This window comes from Periplaneta americana, chromosome 2 (genome assembly GCF_040183065.1).
Source record: "Periplaneta americana isolate PAMFEO1 chromosome 2, P.americana_PAMFEO1_priV1, whole genome shotgun sequence".
NCBI lineage: Eukaryota > Metazoa > Arthropoda > Insecta > Blattodea > Blattidae > Periplaneta > Periplaneta americana.
In genome coordinates, this window is record NC_091118.1 from 59,040,743 (window position 1) to 59,064,611 (window position 23,869).

A 23,869-nucleotide genomic window follows, 5' to 3' on the forward strand; every position below is an offset into this window, starting at 1 on the left:
TTCAGCAGTAAAAAAAAAAAACAGTAGTTCGGACTGTCTCAACTCTATACATTTGCACTAATGCTTCCTCATAATCTGGGATGGTCATTTAACTTTGTTACAAATTGAAAGTAGGCTATTAGTGAGGGGTTTGTGTTAGGCAAGTCAAAGTACCATTATGTGTGTGACACAAAAATATTTTTCTAGGAAATCTTAAGGCACAAGAAAAGGCATAGATTGTGACAGAGACAAGTTATATTTGCAAGCTATACAATGGAATGGAAATGGAAAATCGACTTCCCAGGCTGCATCCTCCCACTTCAACTGACCATTAATATTGTTACGACATTTCTGTGAATTTAATGTATTGATACATAATGATTTAAAATTACATATTTTATTAATATTACATATTTCCCCGATATTTACTACATTTTTATGTACATATTTTGCTCTTTGATATTACATAAAAATCCGGAGTCTACTAATATCTGTTCCCCTGTCCTGAAAAAGTGTGCCTGGGACTGCAAATGTTTCGGTTTTCCTACGAAATATAAGATAGTGTTGTTTATGCTATATTTACATGAGTGAGACAAGTGGCCAACAGGCTTGGAGCTTACATATTCAGTTTTTCTCAATCCTGAACTCTCTTGCAAGGATGCGTTTTCACGTATACCCTTTTGAAGTTTCTCCTCCCATTTCCCCCCCTCATTCATTCATTCATTCATTCATTCCACATTTAAAATTTCCGTACTTTATTAGTAATCAATATTCAACTGGAATGAATCCTAACCTCTCTAACACTCAACAAGGAGGTGTAGGAAAATTAACGTTTCTTAGAAAATATTTTTCTCCAAATCCTGAGATTAAATCCTTTTAAGTTATATAACACATACTTAGAGACTTTATGGTTTGGTCTTAATTTCCATTACCAGTTCAAATTTTATATATACTGTATAAATATATGATATTCTTATTCAATTTGGTCATCATCATCATCATCATCCTTCACGAATTAGGCCTCTGTAGACCTGTTTCGGCCCCATCTAGCAGTCTTCTTAAAGGTCTTCCTGGTTGACGATGTCCTCTAGGTTTATACTGCATCATAATTTTTGGGATTACTTTCAAGCCTCAAACAAGCAGTATTGAATTTGGTATTCCCAAGAAACTAGTTCGATTAATTAAAATGTGTCTCAGTGAAACGTACAGCAGAGCCCGTATAGGTCAGTTTCTGTCAGATGCATTTCCAATTCACTGTGGGCTAAAGCAAGGAGATGCACTATCACCTTTACTTTTTAACTTTGCTCTAGAGTATTCCATTAGGAAAGTCCAGGATAACAGAGAGGGTTTGGAATTGAACGGGTTACATCAGCTGCTTGTATATGTGGATGACGTGAATATGTTAGGAGAAAATCCACAAACAATTAGGGAAAACACGGGGATTTTACTGAAAGCAAGTAAAGAGATAGGTTTGGAAGTAAATCCTGAAAAGACAAAGTATATGATTATGTCTCGTGACGAGAATATTGTACGAAATGGAAAAAATTGAAAATTTATCTTTCGAAGAGGTGGATTAGTTCAAATATCTTGGAGCAACAGTAACAAATATAAATGATACTCGGGTGGAAATTAAACACAGAATAAATATGGGAAATGCTTGTTATTATTCGGTTGAGAAGCTTTTATCATCCAGTCTGCTGTCAAAAAATCTGAAAGTTAGAATTTATAAAACAGTTATATTACCGATTGTTCTTTATGGTTGTGAAACTTGGACTCTCACTTTGAGAGAGGAACATAGGTTAAGGGTGTTTGAGAATAAGGTTCTCAGGAAAATATTTGGGGCTAAGAGGGATGAAGTTACAGGAGAATGGAAAAAGTTACACAACACAGAACTGCACGCATTGTATTCTTCACCTGACATAATTAGGAATATTAAATCCAGACGTTTGAGATGGGCAGGGCATGTAGCACGTATGGGCGAATCCAGAAATGCATATAGTGTTAGTTGGGAGGCCGGAGGGAAAAAGATCTTTGGGGAGGCTGAGACGTAGATGGGAGGATAATATTAAAATGGATTTAAGGGAGGTGAGATATGATGATAGAGAATGGATTAATCTTGCTCAGGATAGGGACCGATGGCAGGCTTATGTGAGGGCGGCAATAAACCTCCGGGTTCCTCAAACGCCAGTAAGTAAGTAAGTACTGTATAAATTACAAAATACAAAGTGGCCGTCTAATATCTATCCAGAGAGCATCATGGTCAGGGCCTGATTTAGGCAGGAGCCTATGCTGCCTCTGCTCAGGGCCTCATAATCCAGGAACAAGCTTTTTTTTAATGAAAAATGAAACAGACAATAACTCTGCCAACTGACAATCAGAATCGAGGAAATAAATAATTACGTAATGGATTATTAGGTTAGAAAACGCATACAAAATCACTTTATTGTTTTAAGTTTAGAGTCTTAAGTTGATTGCCATGTGTTCAACTTGTAAGAGTAGGCTACAATGTACACTTTATTCAGATTGTAACAGTAGGCCTATTTAAATGGTTAATTATGAATTCAGCAGCTAAAGTCAACAACATTGTCACTTTTCATTGTATTGAGTGGTAAATCAAGCACCTAGTGCTTATGTTCCTTGCAGCTTATCTAATTTTTGTTGGCATAGGATCATTAATCGGTATATAGTGGTAATGTCAAAGTGTTTTTATTGGAATGTCCGTAATTAAAAACGGAATTCTCAAGCCCATATCAGTTAAGAACCATTAAAAGAAAACGGAGAGCTACTGAATGAAATTCAACAACAGGAAAAACAGTATATTCGTTCAAATGTTACTAGCGGTAACTCCTTTACCCACAGAGACCTTCAGTTTCAAAAAGTTTAGAAAGTTTTAACACGGACTAATGAAGATTTTGGCATATAGAGACAACAAACAATTCGCCACAGCTACTAAATTGTGGAGAGCCAAGGTATTTTTTTTCTTTGTATAAGCCTAAGCCATAATTTAGGAAAAATGAACATTGCTTTCAAACTCCTGAATTAGGCCTACTGCACTAGAGGAAACAAGTGACAATCCAGGTACTTTGTTTTTGGTAGGTTATTTTACGACACTTTATCAACAGCTTAGGTTATTTAGCGTCTGAATGAGATGAAGGTGATAATGCCAGTGAAATGAGTCCGGGGTCCAAACACCGAAAGTTACCCAGCATTTGCTTATATTGGGTTGAGGGAACACCCTGGAAAAATCCTCAACCAGGTAACTTGTCCCGACCGGGAATCGAACCCGGGCCACCTGGTTTCGCGGCTAGACGCGCTGTTACTCCACAGGTGTGGACATTCAGGTACTACAACCAATGCAATCAGCTCTGACCTGTCTTGTGGTCACACACAATCACTGATACCTTATGGGACCACTTTATTTTTAATCTCTCTTCTCAAAATAGAGAATTAATAAAAACCTCTGTGAAATAAATATATGGTGAAAGAAAATAGGTAACAGAACTTAACTGAAATAAGATAGGCCTAGACTAGATGGCATTTCAGAAGGCGGTTAGCTTCTATATGCGCCGTAGCATTTCTGGTATGTGACGTTACAAGCTTGTACAGTAGAACCAATCAGAATCAGTCTATAACAAGCACTTCCCGAGTTCGTTTGTTCACGTGCGAGTGTTTCAATACATTGAATAAGTAAAACTAACATTTACTGTGTGTATGTAAGGTAAATAAATGGAAGAAGAGACTGTAAAAAGACAAGTATTACACAAGCAGGCGCGGAAAATAGTGTTTAAGGTGTATAATTATTTTAAAAACGTTAACGAGCAGAACGCTGCTGGCCATCTTGATGCTGGCAGCAACATTGCCAACATGCAAGAACCGACTGCAGAAGCATGTGGTGCGGGATTGAGAACCGTGCAAAGAATATTGTTAGTGAAGGAAAGAGGGTATGTTTGGTGTCATGCTTACAGTAATCAATGGCTAAGGTCATTATTGTCTTTTGATAATTTAAATTCTCTCCTGCGCTATTTGTATTGCATGTGCTCGTGAAGTACGATGTGGCAATGTACAATGCCTTGCTTTCTCTATCTGTCTCTCTCGACACAAATGCTAGCAGACAACCGCCTTCCGAATTACCGTCGGATCTAGTTATCATATATGAAAAGAAGGGGCCTCACAAAGAAAATTAAGCTCTGAGCTTCTGAAATTGTAAATCAGGCCTTGGTCATGGCACAGTGTGTACTACATTGCTGACTCCTGATTTATACTAATATACATTTTAACACATGCATCTTCAACAATCCTCTAAACAGAACATATTAATACAGAATTGGAGATGTTCACTGAAAAAAAAAGTTGACTGGATGGATATCTAAGGGTTAAAGGTCTGAATAAGAGACAGAAAGTAACAAAACAATTTATTTCACAGATTACAATGTATACAATTACAATCTACTTATATATCAACAGCAAAACTTAGTTTCAGCACTATACTGCAGATGCAAAGGAAAGCAGTGTTAGCCAGGTTTCTGCGTGGCTTATTCATCTGTCAAACATTTATGCATGTTTTAGTGTATAAAATGTATTAATCTTCGGGGCTGTATAAGGGCCCATGCTATAAAAATGGGGTAACTAAACAGAACTGCTTCTAACAGCAAGTGTGTTTAACATTCAACAGTTTATGCAATAATAAATAAGTAAATAAATATACTCTTATCAAATTCAAGAACTGGTTATGATGGCATGTGTTTACTGTATTGTATGTATATATGACGGAATTGTCAAAAAAACAGATACGAATCAATGAGATATCTCAATTCTTACAGGAGATTTATCTACTAATTGAAAACTTATGTACTTACACTACAAAAAAAAGTATTTCTGCATACAAATTGGGAAGAAGATATCACCACAAACTGTCAATACATCTAAAATTTGTCCGTAATAAGAATTAAGGCAGTTTTCAACAGTAGCGTGACTGTTCCCAGAAAACTGTTTGCAACAGTGCAATATGGTAACACAGAAATGACTGTTAGCATACATAAAACCTTTCACACTTCCGCAATACGTTTTCATAAAATGCTTTAAAAAAAATCAACTGCATACAACTCAGCTTACTGGTCGCATGTGTCTTAGCCATAATTATGATCAATTCAGACTGTTTCATTTGTAAAAACGAGTTCAAGTAAAGAGCTTATTAGTTTTAAACCAAGCACTTCTTTTGAGGCCATGTTCAAAATTTTTCGTAAGATATCAATATATCTTGTAAACTAGACTCCAAAGAGAGCTCTGCCAGCTTCAAAGGAAACCAATGCAACATAAGCAATGCAAGGGCATGTAACTCAACATGCAATTGACTGCAAGAAGGGGAAAATTACCCAATGTTGTATAGTTTTAAATTACCGATACTAGAATACAAGATTAAAGTGTTCTTTTTTACTAATGACAAGTACTTGGCTGTTCGTTATTCACCCACATGAAGTCAATTGTACAGACAATTTACCAACAGAGTTTTTGCCCAGGGTGCACCACAGGAGGCTGGTCTACACTGCACCTACGATGAGATGATGATGGCGATGTGTAATCCATTCCACAAAAATGAAATATTTTATTTTCTTGTTCACAATTTCATTAATTTCTGTCATTTAAGGTTAGGGGAGAGACACTTCGGATATAGTGAACGAAATATGCAAGTCCGCAGAGGTTCACTATATCCCAAGTTGACTGTAATTAGTTATTTAACAACATTGTATCAACTACTAGGTTATTTGGCATCGATGAGATTGGTGATAGCGAGATGGTATAGCTCGCGCAAGAAACAATTACTGAAAACCAATGGTGGCGTTGCTATCTATTTTAACGTGTGTATGTAGGCACACCGAGGGGGGAGAGGAGAGAGCCGATGGAAGTACTGTCTCTTCCAAGAAGATGAACAAATGAGGACATCGCTATGGAAATAAAGAACGTAGCAAGAGAAAAATTCGAAGCAAATTAAACGTGCAACATATGTTTACGAATGAAATAATGATACCGTGCGATACAATACACGTATTCACATGCAATGGAACAAACTAAAGTCGTAATGTAACTATCACAATGCAAGACTGATTCTATCGATGTTATTTCTCTTCCAAATGTACTCTTGAATATCATTCAAGTTATCTCGTGACCTTTCCTCTCGCCCACTCTTTCTTATCACAGTGTTTGATTCGCATTCCTTATGTCGGTAATCCGTACTTGCAAGACCTATACCTGGTGAGATGAGGCCGAAAATTTGTCATAGGATTACTTGATCTCGGAAAACACCAAACTAGGTAATCAGCCCAAGTGAGAATCAAATCCATGCAAGAGAACAAGTCTTGGATCAGCAAGCAAATGTGCTAATGTTTGAGCTATGCTGGTGGCTATGATCCACATCACCATTTTCTTAAAATACCGGTAATGAATGATATTAAAGGTCAGTCAAGTGTACTTAGCTATTCATAATAATCCCAAAGAGCGCCATACTCGTCTCTTCTCCTCCTTTTACTTGATGATTAAGGTACAGCTAACCTCTGAAATATCGAAAATTGAAGACACTTGTGCAAAAAGGGGGTACCGGCAATTCCATTTTCTGTCAGATTGCAGGTTAAGATCGGTATATATAAAATGCTTCAGCTGGTGCAAAAGGAGGTAGCTTCATGCTTTCGTAATGAAGAGAATGAGAAAAACTTTTGCCTCCAACTTTCATTTAGAGCAAGAAAGAGGTAGCTCCAAAACCCAAGAAATGATCTTAACTTTATAGCCATTTCAGTTCATTATTTAAGAAGACTGTGGTCAACAAGAGGAAACACAAGTTTGCTTTATCCTCATATTGTGTACTGGAGTACACAAGAATGATATTCTTTTGCCAATGCTTCTGTAAAGCAACATTATGTTCTACAAAACATGATGTTAGACTGACCTTATCTAATGAAGAATTGCATCGTTATTCTGGATCTCTACCACTTAAGTGACCAAAGCACCTTCAAGTAAAAGAAGTATCCATGTTGAATTTTTCGTACACTACTTTTAACACTTGAATATAAATAACTGATTAAATGGCGATCTTACTCGTGTTAATTGTGTAAGCATGTGCGGCTTACAGCTGTTTCGGTGCTTCTTCACATCATCCTCAGAGCCTACTAGATCTCCACATTTCAACACTTTTCAACAATCAAACGCACCCACAAAACAGGCAGCAAAGTTCGAGATGACGCCGAGATCTAGTAGGCTCTGAGGATGGTGTGAAAAAGCACCGAAACACCTGTAAGCCGCACATGCTTACACAATTAACACGAGTAAGATCGCCATTTAATCAATTATTTAAAAGAAGTAGCAACAAAATACGTACCATCCAACTGTATCATCAAATAACTACTCTCCAGTGCAAAAAGGAGGCAGCTCCAACAGTTTTATTGTGATTGTGACACAACTGTGCAAATGAAAAAATTAAAACACATCGTGAGAAAATTGTGTTTCTTGCTGAACTACCTCAAGCTAATGCAAAAATTTTGGTTAAAATATTACATCCTTCCACAGTCAGCTTTTTGTTTCTCCTGAAAAGTTACCCAGTGGAGCTACCCAGTGGCGCCAACTTTTGAAAAACTTTGGGTTGGCTCAAACACTTCAGTTAAAAATTCACAAAACATTGTCATATATCCTCCCCTCCATGTATCAGGATATAAATTTTCATAATATTGATGTAATTACAGGTAGTATATAACAACAGATATAACACAGAATGCTAAAATTAATAAAACTGAGATCTGAGAACGATTTTGAAATGTATGAGATTAATATAAAGTTCAGGGTTTATGTTTTATTTACTTGTAGGTAATACTCTATTGCATTTTTTTGTAAATATCATACCAATTTTTACTACCAAATAAAACTCCTTCCCCATATTAGTAACTGTAATTATATACAAAATCATCTCAGCATTATCTTATGCACGATTACCCAGTTCTAGTAATTAAATAGAACATTGTAATTATGTAAACTTTTTTTAAATTTGGGGACTTCACTTCTTTTTTAAATAATAACGTTGTCTCACCATTATGTAGTGTGTTGCAAATACGTTTATCCTAACTGCACTTTTCCGCACTATAAATTCGACACAATCAACTTCTAAATATTGAACTCTTTAGTATTATTCTTAGGTCAATATGGTACTGATTAGTGGTAGGACTGGTAAGAGTGACGAATGAAGTACACACCAGCAATGCATCCTTACTATTTTTGAATTTTTTACTGATTTCAGCCAGTCCACCACGTATCACGATAACAAATAATAATAATAATAATAATAATAATAATAATAATAATAATAATACGATAAATTATTAGATGGGCTTGGGCCCCATGGGCCCATATAAGTTGGCGCCAGTGGAGCTATCCAATTTTTGCAACAGTGTCTTCAATTCCTATACTCATCAGCAATAGAAAAAGTCCAAGCCTCTTTCAATTAAAAGTTTTACTTTCAGGTTTTCCCTCACTGTTCCATTTCTGAGTCTATACTTTCCTGTAATCCTTCCATTCTTTAAGTTCCATTTTGCAATTTCAGCAATTCACTCTAATTATATGCCTTATAATTAAACCACTTGAGAAAACTGCAATGACTGTTCTAGAAAAAATATTTTTGTTGAGAGGTCTAGGTTTAACCGAATACACTTAAGGCTGGTTCACAATAAACCAGGAACAGAAACGAGAACGGAAATAATGTTAAAATAAAAGTATTTAAATGTGAGCATTCACAATAGTTAATTGCAGCGGCGGATTTTCAGGGGAGGCAAAGGAGGCCGAGCCTCCCCTAATATTTTACCAGAACACAATATGATAGTAATAATTTCAGCTGAATTAAGATCACAGACAAGTTACAACAAATGATGAACATTTTTCCTTTTATATTAATTTTACTATTCACTACGACTAAGATGTAAGTTACGTAAAGTCGACCACATTCAGTTGGCGATGCCTGCTCGCTATACTGTAGATAGTACAAATAATTCGTACTGAAAAATAACAGATAGTGCTGTAACCTGTATAGTCGACATCTAGCAGCCTGCAGTGTCTATGCGAGAACGGGAGAGAGGAGTCGGCTACATGACGCTACTCCCCGGTAACCATGACAACAGCAGTTCAACCAATAAGATAGCTGGTTAGCGGAGTGTTTAAACTTGACTAGAATGCGCGAAGGGAGCCAATTTCGAGACGTCCTACCCACCGCTGACAACTGTACTGCTTATAGTTACGGCCGGTTTCGGCTGTATTGGGAAGCTCTCTCTTTTTCTCTCTTCAGGTTTTAGAAAATTGAGTGACGTGTTGTTAGTTTTCTCTTGTTTGCGGGTGTTCTTGTCATTTTATTCTTTTGTGTTACGAGATGTATTTACTTATACATTATTTTAAATATATCGAGAGTTTAGAAACAAATGCAGATTTGTCTCTAGCTTCTTGTAGTAGCAGTTATTCAGTATGTTGTGACCTATTTGATCGGCTTGCGAAGAAAGAGGAATGTCCAGTTAATTTTCTGTAAAATTAGACTACGTAATAGTAATCAGCAAGCCCCGGATTCTTAGGTTCGAATCAATTTTGTTGCTATCTCGTTACTCTCGAAATATTGTTTTTCTTATTCGTTTTATGTAATATGTAATATGACCTAAAAAGACCTAATTCGTAGGTTAGGACTTAAAGTGTCCCAAAGAGTGGCAATCTTTACCAAGCCATTGTAATATATTAACAGTATGTTGTTAATTTTTATTTTTTCCCTGTAAAATCATATAAATTCCTAAACATAAGATTTAAAATCCTAAAACATAAATTGGAAAACCTAATTTTAATTTCTTAAAATCTATAAATTCTGCTCTTGGTAATGAGGTACATCACAGGCCTTATATTTTTATATTCTCATCATTCACGTCTTGGCCTCCTCAACTTTCAAACCCACCATCCGCTAGTGGTTAATTGTCAATTAGGTTTAATTGAATACACTTACAGCTAGTTCACAATAAACCGGGAATGGAAATGACGAGAACGAGAACAGAAATAAGGTTAAAATAAATGTATTTGAATGTGAGCATTCACAATAGTTAATTGTGAATGCTCACATTTAAATACATATATTTTAACAATATTTCCGTTTTCATTCTCATTCTCGTTTTTGTTCTTGATTTATTGTGATCCAGCCTCTACTCTTTAACAAACAGATTTTTTAATATAATAATTGTATCAACAACAATGTATAATTCACGTGTGGTTTTACATCTTGTTTACGATTTCTGGATGGAAATAAATTTATTTTAGACTTTCCAAGTCTTTCTACTGGAACCAACATGTAAAAAGAGTCCTCATTTAAAGTTTTTATTTATTCTTCACCTGTAATTTGAGATATCCCTTTGATCTTGTCACATGCTTGACACAATTTAAGAATCATAAACTTAACTATTATATAATTATTCAGAGGAATTCATCTCGAGATGTAGAGATCTCGAAAATATAGTGCAGATTCTTACAAGTATCACAGTATTTACATATCTTTGGTCAGTTTTTGCTCAAATGAAATTCAGAAACAAGGGTGAGTTAAGCCATTATAATTTTACATTAAGTTTGTGATATCTGTACAAGTATAAAATAGACCTCCTTTCAGTCAGGATAAAGAGCCCAATTACATATGCAAAATGAAATCAATGAATATACATGCAGACATTTTACATTATAATATGAATTATGGCTTTCAAGCAGTTCTATGTGGTGCGAAATCTTGGGTTCGTGCATAGTGTAATAACTACATAAACATCCAATGTTTCGGGGCCACGTAATGCTATTTTCTAAGACTGGATGTCAAATTCAGTGTGGGTAGAGTTCCAAAACACCCAAAATTTGACAGAATTGACCAGAAATCGTATGCTATGTCCCCTGGGGAATTTTTTACTTCACCAAGACAGGAAGAATCCCAGAATTAGGATAATTATTTATCAATAACATTTTTAGAAAAGCAGAATTTTTCCTTCCTTCCAAGCAGCAAGTAAAACAAACAATTAATATTCAAGATGGCTGTTGTTTCATATTATATCCTTTATTGTTATTGTTATTATTATTATTATTAATTATTATTATTATTATTATTAGTAGTAGTAGTAGTAGTAGTAGTAGTAGTAGTTCTCTATTAATACTACTGACTAGGGATTATAAAAATTGTATTGTTATATGAGAGTTATTGTTGTATTAAGAGGTTATGAAATTTTAAGCACCTTGATGTTCTAATAGAGAATATAGTAAAAATAAATATAAAACAACATTACATGCTATAAAATAACATTTAACATTGAAGCATATTTAAAAAAACGGTAATTGCACCCTGTTTTTTGGTTTTATGGTTTTTAGCAACAAATGTGCTTCTTACTGCTTCAAGTACTATCAGATGCTTCAGTGATATACTAGAGATATTAAATCACTTCTACGTAGTAATGTCAACACCTTCTGCTGCCGCAGTTTTTAAACGCTTATGTTCAGGATTAATTTTACCACTTGCGACACTGTCTTCTATTTCCTTGCATTTCTTTATTAATGTTGCAAGTGTTGATTGTGCAAACCCATACCATTTAGCCACTTCAGTCTGTTTCAATCCCCTATCTAAATCACTAAATGCAGCTGATTTAGTCTCCAAACTGATTTGTTTTTGTGCTAAACCTGCCATCATCAACAAGTAATACTCGAATGTGAAAGGCGCCAATGGTAAGAACCATAAAGGCAAATCCTGTTAAGGGTCAAGCACCCTTGAAGCAGGTAGAGTTCTGTTATAAGACACTCCTTGCACAATATGCCAAGATTGGTCAACTAAGTATGAAAGAGGATAGATGAAATAACAGAAAACATTTTTGAGAGAGTGAAAAGTGAAATACTCAATATGAATATGAAGTAAATTAAAAAATAAATATTATAATATTTTCATAGTTTTATTTGGATTTTCTCCAAAATTTCACCATTGTTGTAATGATAGATAAAACATACTGAAAAAAATTAGAAAATACCATACTTGTATGCTGGAATCAATCAAATTTATTGTTGCAATAGGGTTTATAGTTATATTGGCTTTCATTGTGTGAAGGTTTGACTAGTTTTATTAAGAGTTGATAGTAATCACATCAATGTCAAAGCTGGCTAGATCAGTGTCAGAGTCAGGTTCTAAACAGATAGCATTTCCTAAAAGAACACCTGAAAAGAACCAATCTCAACACCATAGAAAGAGTGAAGGCAACGTACCTAAAGAGAGTCCTGTGCATGTCAAAATACACTCCATCAAGACTGGCATGCGTGCTATTAATGAAACCCTTCTACTTAGAGGAACTACGGATCCAGCTACAGATACCTTCGACTCTGGCAGTCGCAGAGGCAGTGACAATCCTGAACGAAAAAGGAAGACAAATCTGGAGTGAATTCTACAGCACAGATGGGATGACTACAAAAGAATGGATGTAAGTTCTTTTGTGGAAGCAAGAGATATGCGTGCAATATACTTCTTCCTTGAAACTTGCATTTACCTAGGAAATTAAGTGCTTTAAAAATTGTCGGACACAGCATATTGTTGAAGGATGTCACTATATAATATTACGATTTTTAAAATTTCAGTTGCTGTATCAACTATTAGGTTATTTAGCGTCGATGAGATTGGTGATAGCGAGATGATATTTGGCGGGATGAGGCAGTGGATTCGCCATAGATTACCTTGCATTCACATTACAGTTGGAGAAAACCTCGGAAAAAACCCCAACCAGGTAATCAGCTCAAGCAGGGATCGAACCTGTGCCCGAACGCAATATCAGACTTGCAGGAAAGTGCCTTAACCGACTGAGCACGCCGGTGGCTTAATATTACGATCCTGGATGTTATATTAATTCATTTTGCACATCAGAGCTCTTGTTATAGCTTTCTTCATGTATCTATTGGGGAAAGGGGAAAGAAGGCAGCAATAAGCATGCAAAACTGTTGGTATTATCATCTATTCTGACTTTGGCTAACTCACCCTTTCTCTGAACCATTGCTGAATCTTGAAGTTTACAGTTATCTTACTTGTTATGAATAGATTCAACTCCGTCCTTTGTTACTGTTGTCATTGTTACATATTCTTATAGTCTGCAGTTCCTTAGCCCTTAATTCTAACATCCATTAATATTTTACACTAATATATTACATCTGAGATATGTGTGAATAAATATGGCATCAAATGCATCCATTCAATCAGTGAAAATTCTATACTAAATAAAAAATTAATGTTCAGCATTGAAAGAAAACGCCAATAATTTAAAATATACACAAGCAATTCATTAATCAGTAACATAACATAAACACTGGAACTGTAAAAGATTTGTTGACTTGTATATAAAATCTCCAACTCTGATTCCAACTCTTTCATAAATATTTGTTACATGAATGTCTAGAATGGTAAATAACAATATTAGACATTTCATCACCATTATGCGAGTCATAAGGTTACTTTCTAGATTTATCATCATAGCGAGACTGGCACAATAAGAAAATTTTGCTATGAAAATAATTTATTTTGGCAAAATATGAAATAAATATTTCAATGCTTTTGTTCATAAACCATTGAGAGCAAGTTTACATAATTGTTTACAAAATAAGCCTTAAGAGATCAATAGTTTTACCTATATTTAATATGCTATCAAATAAAATACAATAAATTTGTATAATTAAACAGTTTGTCAGCATCATCAAATCCTTATCTGAATGCAAGAACTAACTCAATTTAAAAAAAAAAAAAAGAGAGAGAGGAGGCGAGAGAGATGGATGGAAGGAAGAAAGAGAGAGGGAGGGAGAGAGGAAGAGAGAAAGTGAGGGTGGAGAGAGAGATAGAGAGGAGTAGATTTACTGGCATGTAAAAGAACTCCTTTGGGACAAAATTCCGGCACATCCGGCAACACTGATATAACCTCTGCAGTTGCGAGCATCGTTAAATAAAACATAACATTTTTTAGAGAGGGAGCGAGAGAAAGGGAGAGAGAGATTGTGTGTGTATGTGTATCTAATGCTCAGGATTTAACAATGAAGTTATCTTCCTTCTTGCTTCCCAATATCTGGACGTAAGATCCACAAAATTCTCAAGAGATTTACAATAATTTACCAGGTGTTTCATTCCTATATCCTCTAACACAGTAAGCTGATTCAATGAAGGTGTTTACTGAGGCCATTATGACCAGTAACCAATCTGAACATGACCACAGCAGATTTTTTAGGTAGATTCGGAATTAATTTTAAATCTTTCAATGAATTTTTCCATCTTGAATTCTGGTGCTCCATTACTAAATTGTTGTGATGGTTGCACTTACCTCTCCTTTTTATATCCCTTTTAATAGATTCATAATATGAAAGTTTGTAGTTTATTTTTATGTTGGTTTTAGTTCCTTTCTTGGCTAACATAACAGCTTTCTCATTACTATTCACCCCACAGTTCTTGTTTAAATTTTGAATTTGTTTCACCATACAAAGCATTTCTCTAATACCCCCCCCCCCCCCCCAAGTTGAAGTGAAGGTCTGAATTGCAGCTTTAGAATCGGACAGGAAAACTATGGTTTTGCATTTGTGTGCTCAAACAAACGTTTTGAAATGATTAGTATAAATGGTTTCAACTTCGCCATCATAATTTGTTATATATCTACCAACGTTTTTATAATAGGAAAGTATAAGCAAGTAACTCCTGCTCCAGCTCCATATCCATCTTGATCCGTGATAGAGACATCCATGTAAATATACAGATAATCTTTTTTTTGAATATCTTCTGTTAATTTTTTCTAGAGCAATGGCTTTGCTTCTTCAGGATTTATATCTTTCTTGTTGAAGATTTCTTCAAGATCAAGGCAACAGTTCACTTTGAAATTATTAATCAGATTGAATCGAGATATCTAGTTTTCTAATCAGTTTAAATCGAGATATCTAGTTTTCTTTCTCAATTCATATTTCTGGATTTTATATAAGCTTTGCTACATCTTGTATGAATCCATTTTATGTTTTTAGTAGTGTAGAGTCTTTGAATCTACACCATTTATCAGAAAAGAGAGAAAGAAAGTTCTTCGGAATATGTATGGTAAGATTTTCCTGTGTTAAATTTCAACATACCTCGTTTACATGTTTCGACCTATTTATGGGTCATCTTCAGAACTGGTCGTTGTTGGTCTTGGCGCCACTTGTTCTGTTTCCTGTGAGGGTGTGTTCCTGTGGTATAGTGTAGAGTCAAAGAGTGTGTGTGTTTTGAAGTTGAGTTGTGTGTTGAAAATTTCGTTGGGGTGTGTTTTTGTGCGTCTGTATATTTCATATTGTTCTAGTGTGTTTAGTTTCTGGCTTTTTGGTTGGATGTGTAGTATTTCCATGTCTGTGTTGATGTCTCTGTGGGTGTGGTTAGCATTTGTGATCTGCATATGTGGAGGTGTTTTGTAATTTTGTTATGGCTGTGATGTGTCCTTTGTAACGTGTTTGAAACGATCTGCCTGTCTGTCCTATGTAGAAGTTGTTGCAGGTGTTACATTTGAGTTTGTATACGCCTATGTGGTTGTATTTGTTTGTTTGTGTTGTTTGTGTGTTGAGATGTTTTTGTAGAGTGTTATTTTTTCTGTATGCGATGTTGTAATTTAATTTTTTGAATGAGGTTGCAATTTTGTATGTGTTAGTGTGATGTATTTTTTGTGTTCTTGTGTTTCTGTTGTATTCTTATGTTTTTTGTGATTATGTTTTGTTTTACGTATTATGTTGTCTATTATGTTAGGGTTGTTAGGGTTGACAGACAAAAACACACCCCAACGAAATTCTCAACACACAACTCAACTTTAAAACACACACTCTTTGACTCTACACTATGCCACAGGAACACACCCACACAGGAAACAGAACAAGTGGCGCCAAGACCAACAACGACCAGTTCTGAAGATGACCCATAAATAGGTCGAAACATGTAAACGAGGTACGTTGATATTTAACAGAAAGTCTTACCATACATATTCCGAAGAACTTTCTTTCTCTCTTTTCTGATAAATGGTGTAGATTCAAAGACTCTACACTACACAGGAAAGTCTTACCATACATATTCCGAAGTGTTAAAAGTTGTGTAATCAAGATGTAGAAAGTTCTTACATTGGCTGGACTCAGCACTGGTTATAACATAGGTAACTTTTCTATATTTTCTGGCAAAAGATTACGCTTTGTCAGTTAACATTGTTTTATACAGAGCTATTATTAGCATAGGTCCCAGAAAAGAGTAGCTGGCCGGCCGCACCCTGCATGGTATCTGCCGAGAGCATAACCATTTCTCCAGCGCTTCTCCAATATACACCGGTAACAGTACTAACAATAAATATTCAATAATTTGGACTTATCATGCTCACAGTTGTTGCTGAAAATGGCCCCCATTTACTGCCACACACAACTGGTATCTTCTGATAAACGAATGAACAACAGTCTGAAGTTCCACATCATTGATAGCTTGGATTTCTTCTCGTATATAGTCTTTTAGTTCATCTATAGAATGAGGATTTTTCCTATTAACTCTACCTTTTAGTGTTCCCCATAAGTAAAAGTCACAGGGTGTTATATCTGGGCTTCGTGGAGGTCACAAATTATTACTGATTAGTCTTGTATCGAAAATACGCCTCAGTTCCCTCATTGACACGGCAGCTATATCAGCAGTGGTGGAATCCTGTTTGAAATAAAGTGACAATCGTTCCACGTAAGAACAATATGTTTTCTGCTTGATTTTTTATTCTTCACTGAGCTTGTTTCTTTAAATCTTTTAGCGAGTCGTCTAATTGTTTTGGCAGAAGGCACAGGTCTGTTTGGAAACTTTATTCGAAATTTTCGTCTTGTTTTCGCACACGACCTTCTGCCTTTTATGTACGTATTGTACATATACACACATTCACACAGTGAGAATTTGTTGCTAGGCATTACCTAAATACACAATAACCACTAAACTTTATACACTAACGTTGTATACTTGAAAATCGAGAGTTTCATTACACAACTTCTAAGCACACTGAATGCCATATGGCTACTGGAGCTCGATTGCACGGGAGGAACGGTTAGCACGCAGTGCATACCACACAGGGCGTGGCTAGCCGGCCACTCTTTTCTGAAACCTATGATAATAATAGCTCTGTATAATGAAAAACCCATGATGTTACAGAAACAGGAGAAATTAATTAGACAGCCATACTGATGGTTGAAACACATTTGAAACATTAATTTACAGGCATAAAATTAGACATGGCAACAATGGAAAGACTTTCACTGGATTCGAAAATATAAGCAAATGTCATTTTGTTTTGGTTTCTTGACTTCACTGATGCTACAAGTTCAATAACTCTAAAAGGTGAATTTACAGATTTCACTCTTGCTCTTGAAATTCCGGAATGTTTGTGAAATGGATGGATTGGGTTTTCCAAGTATTTCCTGAAAAAATCTCTGTTGTTTGTTGTTTAGTCAATTAACTGAAGACAGTTGCAACCTCGTGACATCGATAAGGCATCACTCATGAGGTAACTAAGCCAGGAGTGGGGTAGGGTGACCAGTTCCTTTCCCTCTCCATTGCACATATCATTGACTAGTAATATATTTCACTAATCAGACTTAAGAAAAACATCTCGTGTCTCCTTACAAAATCTGGAAAGCGTAGTTCAGTGGTAGTTATAGGAATGTTAACAACAGATGGCGGAGAAATCATGTAAAATATGGAAATACATGAAGATATTTATGAAAAATGAATATTTTACCAAAAATATATATATTCAATGATCTAAATATTAATGTATATAATCATTGATCTAAATATGTGAATCCTAAAACCAGTCTTAGAAATTTCATTTGAGCCATTTACAGCTATAAATATTCTTTTTCATTTAAAATCTAGATTTTTAAACTCTATTTTAGTGGTAAGGTTATGATAGACTAAAGCAGAAATTGATCCTTGAAACATATGAGCCAAAGTTATCTAGCACTGTTCTCACATCAACATGTCACTAAATCTCTGTAAAGGTGAATTTATTACAGCCCAACAAAACAATGAGTGGTCCTTAAGTCATCTATTCAGATTTTGAAATATCATTTATATAACAGCACATAATTTCAACATACTTTTGTTATAGGTACTCTAAATTCATATTTATGTTCTTTTATTATTTAAAATTATTACATTCTGTCAGGCATACTTTGTCATTTTAGGCAGGCCACTCTGATGGTTGTAGGTTTTGTAAATTATTACAATAAAGATAAATAATGATATAAATCAATAGTGGTACGGTTAGAGTCAGAGTTGGTACATTTTATACAGAAATTAAGTTTTTCCTTTTCATATTAAGAGAGTAGAAGTGTGGAGAATATGAATTTTAATTTCTAAACAAAAATTTAAATTTTTCGATGTGCAAAAAAAGTTAAATATTTTTAGCACTAAAAGAGCTTACAATTTTCAAATTTCAACAAACATCGATATAATCGACTTTTCATAGTAGAATTTATGCAAGAAACTACCAAATTTATTCAGACATAAATCATTTGTCTTGTAAGATCTTGAAAAGTTTTGCTCCTTCCTCAAGTATCTAGAAATAATCAATGGTTAATATTACTTATATAACTACAATTATTATTAATAATCCTCAAGCTTATTAAGACTACAGTGTGTATCAGATAAAATGATAAAAAGAATTATTAGATGGGTGCAACCTGCAGTCAATCGTGAGTGCAATTTCATTAGAAAGTTCCTACAGTAGTCTTGTGCTAAAGTTAAATATTCACTGCATCATCATATATTCAATATGAAGACATACATGAAGTGCAGAAAGTTGTGTGGCAGAACAAAACAAGCATTAAGACGTAAATTTCCTGGAAGCCAGTTCCAACACAAAAGCAATATTAAAGTCTGTGAATAATTTTAATAAAATAGATCTGTAACTGATCAGAAAAGAAAACGGACAAGTCATGGGCTGCCTAGAAATTTATGTGTAAATGCTTGTTTCGTTCTGCCACACAATTCTCTGCATTTGGCATACAGAAAGTCTTCAAGATAAATCTATGACGACACAGTGAAACTCTCGCCATTGCACAACACTACTGTAGTCTCTAATGAAATCTCACGACTGCAGAACAAAACTGTCCTACTCTAATGAAATCTAACTTAGGATTGATTACATGTGGGAAGAACTGTGATTTCATGGAAGGGAATGCCGGCAATTACATGAGATGCAAATCTGGCTTTCAGGTAGTAGCTCCCTGTAAAGCAGGTTTGAATAATTTCAAGGAAAAATTGTTCCGGGGCCAGGCATCGATCCCGGGACCTTTTACTTACCACACGAATCCTCTACCGACTGAGCTACCCCAGAAACTACACACGACACTGTCACAAAAAGGAAAGATTGTGATGGTGTCATGTATAGTTCCTGTGGTAGCTCAGTCGGTAGAGCATTCATGCGCTAAGCGAAGGGTCCCAGGATTGATGCCTGGCCCCGGAACAATTTTTCCTTGAAATTATTCAATTACATGAGACTTTGGCTGCTGACCAGCCAAGCAATGTTTCAGTACTTTTAAACTGCCTGATATGTAGATACATAGTTATATGAGGCCAGGGAATATACATACAAGATCATGTAAGGCAATAATTTTGACAATGCAGATATCAGACCAGCAAATAGGATTCTGGATGAGACCTACAGTATTCTTATTTGAAATTTATGTAATAATGTATTCTGGAAGATATTTTGGCATGTGTAAGAAAATGGTGGATTTTGTACTTTTATGTAAAATAAATACAGATTTAAAATGTTTAGAAATGGTCAGAACTTCGAATTATTTCAGCAGTGCCTATGAATTAAAAAAAAAAAAAACTCCATCCCAGCTACGAGATAATTGATGTAAACAAACACAACACGCACTTTTCAAAGGGTGATAGAGTTCCACATTGAATTTCACGCTAAACTGGAGAATTAGCACGGTAGCTTTGAACTGTGCCATTACGGTTATGACCAAATTTAACTAAATACACAATGTCGCCAACATAAGAACATGACGTTGGTCTGTGGCGTCGTTAGAAGGAGAAATTTGTTTTTTTTTTCTCTCTTCACCTTCTTCATTCTGAACATTACTGAGAGATAGCACCACTGTTACTCTCATCTATTTCAATGATTTTCCCTGGACCACCAATATGTTTGGACGACATTCCTACATAGGAAATTAAGACAGATCTTACAAGCAATCTCCAATTACTAAGAGTATGATCATCAAAACTGTGTGTCCATTTTATCTCGAACTAAAATCTCTCTCGCATTTTCTTTTGTTTCATCATAGCCGAATGGGTTTATCTCTTCGTTATCGATGTTTCTAGTCGGACAGTTTTTGTTTCGTAATATTGATAAACGATAGTATAATTAAAGCAGTGAATAATTTCATGGCTCCTAGAAGTTTTTTTCGTAAAAGACTAGGTATTTTCTCTAGGTCAGAAATAAAATGGGAATGCGGTCATAATTACGTACTTAATGCTTTGGCAAACATTAACCGGAAATTAACTTTCCGTCATTTGAATGATATTCCGTGAAACACACTTTTTCCCCCCTTTATTTCGTTTTGATAACCTACTTTAACATCTTACTACAGCTACATTTTCTTTTAGTGCATTCAAAACACTGCCGTTGTACTGCATAAACCTTGCATTTGACTAATGGAGTGATTTATTTAAGAATATAGTCGCGAATTTTACTACCACCATTTCGATTTTCTTTTGTTTGACACGGCTTGGTATGGCCCGGTGACTAGTGGCCAGCAAATAATGTCGACTACCGACATTGCTCTACAGTGCATATTATCCAGTTGTTCCAAATTCCATATATTGTGTTTAATAAATTTAATTAATGTAACATATTTCTTTACAGAATATTAAAAAAACTGTAATTATATTTCGTACAACAAAAAATAAGATTCTGTTCCATTTTCTTAGAGTTCCCTATTTACAAGTCACCCTGATATTTTTGTCTGCTGTTTGTTTCTGTTGTTGGGAGGAGAAGTATTATTTGTTGATAGGGTTGCCAACTTTCTTAAAAGAAAATTTGAGAGACTAAGGAATCGACAAAATCTCACATAGAAAACTGGCAAATTATTCCGTTCAGTTATTAAAAAACAACTTTATTCTACACTTCGGCAGCTAGGCTTAAATTAAGAGTATTTTGAGACAGATTTTGTCTCGCGTAATAGTTGAAGTTGACTGCAGTTTACAGCTCTGATTTGATTAGATGTGTTGTGCTCCTGTTTTGAGTCCAATTATTTATTCTTCGCGAGATAAAAGATGCTCTTTATATGAGCATTACTGCTTGGTATGCTTACAACAAAACCATCCAGTTTTTCCAAATTTATAATATTAATATTGTTTGATCTTAAACAGATGAGCACTAAAACCCATTTCTGGCAAGATTTACACATTTTCACACACTGCACATTTTAATGCATCTTGAGCAACAAAATTTATCATATAAACAATGAACAACAAAATGTATCATATAAACAATCATCATTCAAGGCAAAATCAAATACTTAGAATAATGATTTTTGCATTATGCAAAAAAAAAAAAAAAAAAAAAAAAAAAAAAAAGTTTGAAGAGAGAAAAAAATACGGGAGCCAAGAGACTGTTAAAAATCAGGAGCAAATACGGGAGGGTTGGCAACCCTATTTGCCAGTTTACAGGTGATATGGATGAATCTAACATAATGAAGGTATGAAATCATTAACTTGACTCCAGTGGAACATGTTGGAAGTCGTTAGTCACTCAAACTTTTATGGAACCACGTATATGGACTCTAATTCAGTGTATGGAAAAAAATTGACGCACCATTATCATTTTTCTTTTTCCTTCTTAGCTTTCATTGATTATTTACTTGAAATTTTTTTTTCTTCTGTAAACTGCCATTGTTTGTTTGTGTGTTTGTCTTTTTTCTTACTCTTTTAGCTCTCATCATCTATTTGTTCTTGTATTGTTTTGTATGCTTTGTCTAATGGCAGCCTCTAATTTGAGGAAGCTCTGATAAATAAATAAATAAATAAATCAGTACAATTTAAACAGCATATATTTATGATTGTTATGTGATGTATAAAAGCTATATAAAATGTAAAAGAAAGTTCGAAATGAAGGAAAGTTCACTGAAAGCAATAAGAGACATATTCAGTGATAACATAATTAACAGAAGACTGTGGCCTGCAGGATCGCCAGATTTAAATGTTTGATTTTTATCTATAGGAAACATCGAAGGGGATCATATGCGTAAATGAAATGCATATTGGTAGAATAGAAGAATTAAAAAACAATATTCAGGGTAGGATAGATTGTGTTGAACCTGTTATCTGGCCAGCAAGATCACCTGACCTAACAACAATCCTGAACTTCCTTTTAAGGTATACTAAGGCTCAATTGTATAAAACTCCCTGACTAAAGATCAACTTTGATCGAAGATCGAAAAGTGAACCGAGTTCAGACACTTCTTCTATTGTATAAAACTTTTCTGTGATCAAATTACCTTGGTTCAAATGCAATCTAGTACACTTGAAAAGGATTTGGCAACATCGCATAAACAGGTGAAATACGTGATGCGCGGACAGGTTTGTTCAGTGTTGCCAATCTAGCGACTTTAACTCTTTTTCAACAACAATTTCTTTTAACTTTTATATTGCTTAAATAGGGATTTAGTGACCTTTTTAGCACCCCATAGTGACAAAATTTAATCTTTCTTTGTTGATAATGAGAAATCTAGCGACTTTACAACTACTTTTTGGCGACTTTCCATATTACACTCTGTTGGAGACACTGGTTTTTTGTGCAATGTAAATAATGGCGCACAATAAGAAGAAGGTTGACTGTTCTCCAAATTGTTATCATGTTATGGTGTTTGATACTGCTAAACATAATAAAGCTTTATAAAACGACAATTTTCGTTTAGTAATACAGTTAATTGAACATTTATGAATGTACCTATCATATCCATTAATAATTAATGGTTGTTATAAACATAATATAATTATAGGTTATGTTATTTGATACTTCTGAACACGATAGAGCCTTATAAAATATAAGAATGTTTGTGTATTAAGGCAAGAAATTGAAAGAAATATATATAAATGTACCTATCATATATTAATATTAATAATAATGGATATTTTATTTGCACAATCTGTCACTCGTATATTTCAAACAGAGAAGAAATAACTGAACTTGGATCATCTAACTTAATCGGAGAAATTTCTTCAGTCAAAGTTGACTTTAGTTTGAGACAAATTAATCTCAGATTAGACTTTATACAACACAAAATTCCAAGTTCAGCTGAAACAAGGATCAATTTAACCTCTGATCTAAGATTAAATGGTTTATACAATCGGGCCTAATAGTATGTTTGTGAAACTCATTTTCAGAGTGGTGGGATGTTGTTCTTATTACAAAAATCTCTATCTGTAATGAAGTGCTGTGTAGTTTGTGGCAATGTGATCGACATTTTAAACATCTACTGCAAATAATTAAATAATACACTGAAATGAAATTATCCTCTTTCCCCCCCTCCCCCCAATAACATAGTATGGATGCATTAATACCTATAGGTTTTATCTCAGAAACATCATAATATTTCCTCTTAACGAATAATGTAGAATTTATCATTACGAGTTTAGAAACGCCCTGTATTTTAGCATAAATATAATAGTGTAGTGAAGAGTATCAATGCATAGACAAGCTATGGACTCCTTAACATTTATATTAGTATTTTGCATCCAACCTTTCAATTTGTAGCATTTTATCTGATACATTTTGTATGTATGTATTATTATTATATTATTAAGAAGCCCTCCACCTTACGT

General features: G+C 34.7%; 1 protein-coding gene across 1 annotated transcript in view; it reads right to left on the minus strand.

The window, feature by feature from the left end:
• Positions 1–4,378: 4,378 nt before the first annotated feature.
• Positions 4,379–23,869, minus strand: part of LOC138694037 (zinc finger and SCAN domain-containing protein 2-like) — a 51,854-nt gene continuing 32,363 nt past the window's right edge. Inside the window, exon 5 of the mRNA XM_069817728.1 lies at positions 4,379–12,393. Within this exon, the coding sequence (XP_069673829.1) occupies positions 12,221–12,393 (173 nt within the window). The 3' untranslated portion in view covers positions 4,379–12,220. The remainder of the gene's footprint in view (positions 12,394–23,869) is intronic.